The sequence below is a fragment of the Tasmannia lanceolata genome, unplaced genomic scaffold (genome assembly GCF_043159265.1).
Source record: "Tasmannia lanceolata isolate RefF3 unplaced genomic scaffold, GAP_Taslan_0.1 ptg000025l, whole genome shotgun sequence".
NCBI classification, from domain to species: domain Eukaryota; kingdom Viridiplantae; phylum Streptophyta; class Magnoliopsida; order Canellales; family Winteraceae; genus Tasmannia; species Tasmannia lanceolata.
In genome coordinates this window covers 13,007,559-13,016,416 of record NW_027518702.1, presented here as the reverse complement: position 1 = coordinate 13,016,416, position 8,858 = coordinate 13,007,559, and the positions used below count along the sequence as shown (strand labels likewise).

Sequence of the window (8,858 nt, the reverse complement as noted above, 5' to 3'; positions counted from 1 at the left end):
ATTCAAAGTGCTAAATCTGTTCAAAGAGTGGAATAAATAAAATAAAAACAAGTGGGGACTTGACAAATTACAATGCGAAAGCTTCAAGATAATGAAGCAATGATGGAAAGATACTTAAAAAGATGCTATGGATTGTTCATGCAAAAGTTTTTTTTTTTTTTTTTTTTTCTTAAAACACCTGGAATAGAGGGAAGTATATATTATTGCTGAAAATTACACTAAATTAACCGCAAAACAGCAAGCAAACAGTATCTCAACACAACTAAAGAAGCTTCTTCCTCTCGAAAAAGGTCTTCAAATGCCATAGCTGTAAGCCTGCCACTGATAAACAGATGAAGAGAGAAAGGAAGCTCAACCAGGCCATTCTAGAATTGGTAGCTCTGTTCAGGTCCTGCATTTCTTCTTCCCTGTAACCAGCCAAAATATAATCATAACATTAGATTGGCGTACAGTCAGTCCACTTGATAAACAGAACCACATCCACCCTCAACACCCCAAGAAAACAGATATAGTACAAATTACCTAAAATGAAATGGATTGCTTGTAAGTAGGGTTGCAACTTGGATAGGGTTTTACCCGACCCGACCCGACCCGAAAATAATCTGGGTCGGGTTTAGAAATCAAGAGTCTTGGGTTGGGTTGGGTTGGGTTTTAGGTTGAAAAACCCAACCCAATCTTGGGTAGCATCAGGTGTGAAGAAAAAAAACCCGAAACCCGACCCGACTCGTATAGGGGTACAATGAGTTCCTTAAATATCTCTTGAATAGCGTGACAATTTATTTTCCAATATATTGATATAATTTCATCGAGGTGATCACGTTCGTGATGTGAAAAAAATAGTTTCCTTCTTAAATTTATACACTTAGAGATCTTTGGTGTGAAAATTTGTTGTTTTCTACAATCTTTGAAATTAGTCACTATGCTTGCTAAAAAAACAAAAACCCGACGATCTCGGGTTTTCCCAAAAAAAAATTAGATCCAACCTACCCGTGATAATTTCTCGCGTAGCGTAGGGTTTTGGAAAACACAACCCGGGTTGCAACCCTACCCTACTTGTAAGTTACCACATAAAAGAAAATTATGTGTGTGTGTGTGTTACCACATAAAAGAAAATTGTGTGTGTGTGTATGTGTTACCACATAAAAGAAAATTGTGTGTCTGCGCGCGCACGTGGGTGGGTGGGTGGGTGGGTGGAGGGGTGGGGGGTCTAAATACCATACCTTTCACGAAGATAGAACATCTCGTCGTGGATGGATCTAACAGTGTCCTCCAACTTCTTTAGCTCCAGCTCCATGACCTACGAAAAAACCAAAACACAAAACAATGTTCAACTCACTTCTTAATTGTTAAAGTATAAAAGATAAGTAACGCCTTTCTCCAACAGCTTAAGCTTTTGGAGAAGTTGGTTAGTTAACATGGTATCAAAGCCAAAGGTCTCGAGTTCAAAACTCCCAAATAGCAAAAATCCACATGTGATGGTCGGCCCAAAGTGGGACCACATGTGCCACGTGTTTGCCGAGTGGGCCACACGTGCGAGGGAGTGTTAAAGTATAAAAGATAAATAACGCCTTTCTCCAACAGCTTAAGCTTTTGGAGAAGTTGGTTAGTTAACATTAATTAGTGGTACATTGCAAGTAAAATTATTATTCATGCGCACGTGTATGTATTTATTGGGTAAGGATGTCCATGATTTCATAAATGTGGGATAGTTTTAATTTTTGAGAAAAAACCAGTTTCCTTCTGCTTAAGATGTGCAGATTCTCCAGGATGCAAACAGAGGACTATCAGGATTTCAACCCTAGCCCCATCAGTTGCATCTTAAACACAAGATATGAATAAGCGCAAATTTTTTAAAAGAATATGAAGACACCCATCAAAGACAAATTACTCATTTCGGAGAGGTGCCACTAATTATCATACAAAATGAGTTCTTTTGGATGGTAGTTCAGAGAGTTTTGCATTGACAATGAGTTCTTTTTTCTATACTCCTAGAAGTGCAAATGAGGTTGCGGATTACCATGCTAATGGGTGTCCCTAGGGATTTCTTTGTATGTCAGGCAATATCAGCCTCTTTTTAGCGATGTTTCTTGTTCTGATTTTTTAACAATTGTCTCAAAAATATATATATAATTTTTTCTCTCCTTAACAAAGTTTTACTTGCAAACCTATAAAAAAATAAGATATTAAATATCAGCTCTTTGGGAAAGGTAAGGTGGAAAACACCAAATATTAGCTAAACAGAGGCTCAATTATCCTTGCCTGTTAAATATATGGAAATCAGAGATACAAGAAGTGGAACGAGGTGTCCCAATACAGAAGTTGCAGAACGAAGCTTCCTAGATAACTCAGAAATGTATGTCTAGATCTCAAATGCAACCTAGGGAAGAAAACCAAACGAGTAACAGGCAGCAACACATTGAAAATTCTGAAATTCTTTTTTAAAACATAAGCTTCCGCAAGGGGAAGGTATCTCATGATCTCAGAGAGGGGCGATCTACTCCCCTCACCCACACCCCACCCCTCCTCCTCCTCCTCCTCCTCTTGCACTCACAAATTGTGTGTGTATTATGTTCACTCGAGAAAGATTTTGGGCGTTCTTAGATGGGTTTTTTTGTAAATGGGCAAAGTACTTGTTCCCGACATTGAGTGGAATATATTGCTCAACGGACAAATCCTACACATAGGGATCAGTTGAGCTCGACACTTTATATCTGCGTTGATTCTGACACTCGTACAAGTACACATGCGGCATACATTCTGGGAATTTCATTGATGCAAACAATCCCTTCGATATATATTTTTTTTTAAATGAGTGCATATAAGATTTGAAAACCCATCATAAGTTTCAAATAAAAAATCATGTGGATCTTTTTTCCTAAAAACTTAAATATACATGTACAAAACATATAAAATTGTAAATTCCTAAACCTTGTAATTCTAATTAATTGTGAAGTGTTCTTTTCTACTTATAATCTTTACCTATATTAACCCTTCCTCCCTGACCTACTACAATCCTACTCTTTTCTATGTACTTGTTCGCTTCAATTGAGGCTTATTAAATGCCTCGGGTTGACTTTCAATTACACTTCCCACCTTAGTTATAAATTCCGTTCCGGTCGCCGTTCCGTTTTGGCTACTGGAACGGAACGTTCCGGTGTTCCGGCCGTTTCGTTCAGCGTTCCGGTTGAAAAAAATAGTTAAAAATATGAAAAAAATCCTAAAAAATTAGAAATTGTTAGAAAAATATAAGAAACACTTAAATGAACTAAAAGACATATTTATTACTTAAAAACCAAAGTTTAATAACAAAAAGACGAAAAATGCCCTCCTAACAACTACAAAACGGTCACAAAATGAGGGCAAATGTGTAAAATACACTCCCCAACAGCCATAAATGAATTTATGTAATTTTTTGGATTTTATTTTTATTTTTTTTCGAATTTTTTTGAAAAAAGACGAAAAATGCCCTCCCAACAACTATAAAACGGTAATAAAACGAGAGCAAATCTGTAAAATACACTCCCCAACGGCCTTAATGGCATTTTTGTAATTTTTTTGAATTTTATTTTATTTTTTTGAATTTTTCCGTCCGGCCATTCCGGCCGGAACAGTGAATTCCGGCCATTCCGACCGGAACGGACTGGAATTCCGGCCGGAACGGAAAATATGCCCATTCCGTTCCGGAATCCGGTCCGGAACCGGAATTCCGGTCCGTTCCGGCCGGAATGGAACGGAATTTATATCTATGCTTCCCACACATTTTACTTTCTTTAGAGCTTTTCACTTCTTGCATTTTCTTTTTTTTAAAACCCCTCGCTTCCCGTGTTCGCTTCTCGGACTCGTTTCCCACTCTAGTAACTACGGTTTACCCTACTTTTCACAATAAGCAAGATTGGGGGGGGGGGGGGGGGGGGGTAGGAGTAGCCATAACACAAAGCATAGGACTCCAATGATTGCAGCAAGAAATTTGAAGGAATTCTCCAGGTCCTCTTTTGTTTAATAAATAGAAAATTTTCAGATTTACTATGGACCTTTGTTTGATGCCTTCTTGGGCCCTTCTTCTTTTTTTTCTTCTTTTGAAACATTCCTGGACCCTTTCTATCCCATGATGTTTTTGTTTCGTTTAGTATATATATTTTGATTTTGTTATTGCACAAAAATTATTGCTCTTGTTAATGATGACAACCTAGAGAAATTAATTTACCTCATCATACTCTCCTAAGCCAAAGATATGGCATACAGTCTAGCTAGAGAGGTGGTTCTATGCCTATTTTGGCTATAAGGCTCTAAACCTTTTGCAATAACTATTTGTTTTCAATAAATTATTTGTTAAAGATTTTCTTCTTGAAATGGACATTTAGGAATTTGTTTCAAGAAAGGGTTCAGTTTGCCTACGCTCAATTATTTGCATGACATAGTAGCCAAGTTTCATGATCAATTATTTGTAGGACATAGTAGCCAAGTTCCATGTTCCCAGGCTAGATCTGTTCACCCATGCTATTGCACAGTGGGGTTTTTTTTAAAGGTAAGCTGGCTTGAACCCAAATATTCATGGTTATTGCGTGGTGGGTCACCTTTCACCATCAAATATCTAGAAAATTTGCCTTAAAGATGTAACCTCCGGTGTGAAGGGGTTATCCTTCTCCTCATTAGAATATTTCATGTCGATGTTTCAAGTAAAACCTTAGTGATATCCTCTAAGTGGTTCCTAAATTACACTCCAACTCCGACCAGACTCGACTTCCCTCTAAGGCTTCCACCAAAATTAACTTTGATGTAGTTGGGGGGGATCCATCGCCCTATGATTGTTTTCGGTAGGGCTGCAAATGAACCGAGCAGGCTCGCGAACATGTTTGGGTTCGGCTCGTTAAAAGCTCGGCTCGAGCTTCGTTCTTTTACTAAAAGAGCCGAACCCGAGCCCAAAAATTAGGCTCGCCAAAATAAACGAGCCGAACTTGAGCTTTGTATAGTTCGGCTCGGAAAAGCTCGTGAGCTTTTTAGGCTCGGTTCATAAACGAGCCGAGCTTTAAAGCTTGGATTATGTTTGTTTTTTATATATAAAATAAAAGAATGTGGGTTGTTTATCACAAATGAAGGTTTGGCCGAGTGGTTAAGGCGCTGGATTTAGAGGGGGCTTGGGTTCAAATCCCACAGATGTATGTTTTTATCATTCTTGAGCCGAGCCGAGCTTATGCTCGGTTCGTTCCACTTAACGGGCAGAGCCCGAGCCGAGCTTTCTCGAATATTTCCCGAGCTGAGCCGAGCTTTTTCAAAAACTAAACAAGCCGAACCGAACACGAGCCTTCTTAAAAACTAAACGAGCCGAGCCCAAACACCACAAAGCTTGCCCTAGTTTCCGGTCTACTAGCGCTCCACGCCATCAATCTCTGTTTTTTTTTTTAAATATTTTCCACGCCATCAATCTTCCAACCAACTAGTACCAAAATTATTTCCTTGCCACCAACAAATTAGTAATGGATAACCTGATATCCTAAGTTAAGAAATAAATCCTTTTGTGTGAACCCTCACATATTCCCTTGCTTCATAATAGTTCAACAGCTCAATTGCAAAACATCAACCCCACATATTGCTACCAGGGCCCTTCGTCCATAAAAAACAACCCCTAATTGTGCTGCTTTAGAATTATTCTCCAGCCATTGCACTAAATCGTCACAATCATATCAGATCCAATCACAAATTTCCATCTTCATATACGCATATCAGAGGTGTTTGACTCTTAAAGCTACATTGTGCACTTTGAGATGCTACAAAATGGAGCTCATTAAGGCACATAGATGTTAACCAAGCCAAATGATAATACTATGCATTCCCTCAAATAAATATGTTTGGTATTACCATGGGCGACTTGATTTGATCAAAACTCAGGTGGTTTGATTCCTTGTAACTTGGTTTCCTAAATTAGCACGGCTATACTTGGTTTCTTAAATTAAATATCAAATGAAAATTCGGCCAAGCAATTTGAGTACCCGTCAACTTTTTCTATTCTCCATGCGACAAATTCAAGCAAAATGCGAGTCAGTTGTTTTAGTTTCATTTGATTTTTAATGTTTTTAAGGCGCATGCAGGTCAGACTCAAGATAAACACCACATTAAACTTTTTATTTCCTTTTTTCTCCTATCAAAACTCTACGTATTGCAAACTCTTTTGCATATGTTTAGGTTTTCATAAGGACCCCTCCAGTGTAGGATCGATAACACATCAGTGCACATTGTTTTCCCTGATTACTCAAAATTTTAAGGATTTGGAGGAGAGCTGGCACTTGTTTCTCAAAATCCTAGACACAGATGATTTGACTCTGAACCAAATGGCAACTGGCTCATGTAGTCATGATGAGTCATCTGAAGATTCTAAAACTCAGCAACCGATTAAGGTATCACAATCCTTCATAGATAACATGACAATCAACGGCAAACACATGAACCCGGAAAAAAGTCTTCAGACTACTGACTGAGATAAAAACCTATCCCTTAGTAACTTGCTAATATAACGATTCCAGTAATCAGTCAATGCAAAGTACCCATTCAGGAGCGCCTTGACAAGGAGAAACAGTGGTAGGCTCGGTAGCTAACCATCTATCTTCCTAACACTTTCTTTCTTTTGTTAATATACGAGTAGTTAGAGTTTCAATTTTTCTGTACTTAAAACTGTTAAGCAAAAGCAATAAAATTGCATGTAAAATGAACCAATGAGTGAAATCAAACACGGGTAAATGAATAGATATATAGAAAATGAGAATTCACTGGAAGTAAAATATATAGAAAACAATAGAGTAGAGGTTGCGTACGTCAATCTGCCCTTTCTTGGCAACATTTGACCAGTCCTTGGCAGCGACACCCGTCTTCCATTCGAACTCGATTGTTACCATGGTTGACGGCTTGTGATCAAGCGCCCAGAAGCAAGCCAGGTAGTCCCCTGCCTCCGTCGAAGTAAAAGCAAAATTCCCAGATTCTACATGATCCGAGTAGTGGATGCTATTTCCGTAAGGGGAAGTAATCTGAAAAAGACAACCCAACAACCCATGTATGAATTCTTTCAAGACGCAAACTATAAGAAAAAAAAGTAAAGAAAATATAGAATTAGATGAAAAATGAATGAAAAAGATAAGATTTTGATAGAATCCATGGCTAGATTAAGGTTTGTAGAAACCCTAATAGTGGATAGAATCCATAGTGAGATTAGGGTTTTTCGAAACCATAATAGTGGATGCCTCTTTGATAGAATCCGAAGTTAGATTAGGGTTTGTAGAAACCCTAACAATGAATAGAATCCATAGTTAGATTAGGGTCTTCATGAACAAAACTAGGGGAAAAGGAGGCTAGGGCTAGGGTTTGTAGAAATCACCTAATAAAAGCATGGATCCAAACCAGAACAATAAAAAGGAAGGATTTTTCCATTACAGGGAGGATTGGGATTAGGGTTAGGGTTTTGCAGTTATCCTAATCCTAATAAAAAAAGAGGTTTTAAGATTAGGGTTAGGGTTTAATAGTTACCCTAACGGTGATCTTGTGGGAATCGGGAATCGGATGGCCCTCCGTTGGAGCGATGACGTTGTATTTCCCTACGGCCATAGCGTTCATCTTGATGTCCTCTGCGATGCATTTGGTACGACCTGATTCTAGGTCAAAACGAAGAGATCGAGCTCTTGTAAACAAAAACCCTAAGATCAAAAGCAGGAAAACCCTAACTCTGACCATGGTCTGGTTGAGATGAAGATGAGATTGGTGGTTTTTTAATTGAAAATGGATCGATTCGATTTGCTTGTGTTCGTTTCTGCAGAAAAGATAACGAGAATAGAGTAGGAAAACTAAAACAATGGCCAAAGGTTTCAATTGGGGGACCTGAGTGATATATCTGCCTCTTTTATGAATTAGGACAGCCCCATCTAGTGTATTTATGACTACTCTTTTAGTCTAGAAGGAGCTGTCCAGAATGAAAACCGGGGGTGGAATATATATAATTACCCTTTCAAATATGTCTTAGGTCAGGGAATAGGATTATGGGCTTATTTTTGTAGTGATGGTAATGGGCTGGGCCAACTCTCTCTTAACCCAACTCTAACCTAATTAGATATTTGAAAAGAGGAAAATGTTATCAGCACAACCATATTTTGATATTAGCTTTAAACCCAACAGTTTTTTTCTTCTTTAATTGGCTTGTGAGAGCTTTTTTAGAAACTGTAATAACCTTTTGACAGCTCTTTAAATACTAAAAGACGAGATGGTTTGTGAAAATATCAAAATATGGTTGTGCTAATATCATTTCCCTTGGAAAAAATAGGGACCCCCTAGTTGCTGAAATGTCTCCCAATCATTAAAACACATTTTGAACTATATATATTTTTCTTTACAAAACCCGAGTTTCATTTGGTATCAAAGCGGGCCGTTCGGAAGATGATACTGGAATTTTCAACTAATTGACTTGGTAAATCAACTCAATACTTTTGTCATGTGTGTGTGTTGGCGGGGTGTTAACTTCTTAAGAGAGAGATCTAGGATTAATTTATTGCTTGTTGACTTCTTAAGAGAGATATCTAGGATTAATTTATTGCTTCCCCTTCGTTCAGCTCGTTACATAATTTAACAAAGTCCTAGTTTCTCACTTCACACGCCAAGGACGTCCCTCCCAACTAAATTTCAAGAAACCAAAGCAACCAAGGAACTCTACGATTAATGAACAACAAACCACCTACTCTTTATCCTAAGTCTTAACAACAAGGTGAGGAGGCAACTCAGGTCGGGTTTGGTTGGGTTGAGGCCAACCCGAACCCGACCCAACCAGAGTTCCAACCCGATGAGGTTCAATACGACCCAACTTGATGAACCCTTTTTTCCAACCC

General features: G+C 38.4%; 1 protein-coding gene across 1 annotated transcript; it reads right to left on the bottom strand.

Moving 5' to 3' along the window:
* Positions 1-17: 17 nt before the first annotated feature.
* Positions 18-7,977, bottom strand: LOC143857929 (emp24/gp25L/p24 family/GOLD family protein). The gene is made up of 4 exons (XM_077368482.1): positions 7,513-7,977; positions 6,807-7,016; positions 1,221-1,297; positions 18-407 (listed from the first exon to the last, which is right to left on the bottom strand). Exons 1-4 carry the CDS (start codon positions 7,714-7,716, stop codon positions 263-265), a joined length of 636 nt encoding a protein of 211 aa, XP_077224597.1. The 5' UTR covers positions 7,717-7,977; the 3' UTR covers positions 18-262.
* Positions 7,978-8,858: the final 881 nt, after the last annotated feature.

Bases quoted from the DNA above. Each gene is read 5' to 3' on its own strand.
- LOC143857929 (XM_077368482.1), bottom strand. From the start codon at position 7,716: ATGGTCAGAGTTAGGGTTTTCCTGCTTTTGATCTTAGGGTTTTTGTTT. The intron at 7,017-7,512 runs GTAACTATTAAA...TGTCTTTTTCAG, and splicing joins CCCACAAGATCACCGTTAGG to ATTACTTCCCCTTACGGAAA. The intron at 1,298-6,806 runs GTACGCAACCTC...GTTTTTTCGTAG, and splicing joins CCAAGAAAGGGCAGATTGAC to GTCATGGAGCTGGAGCTAAA.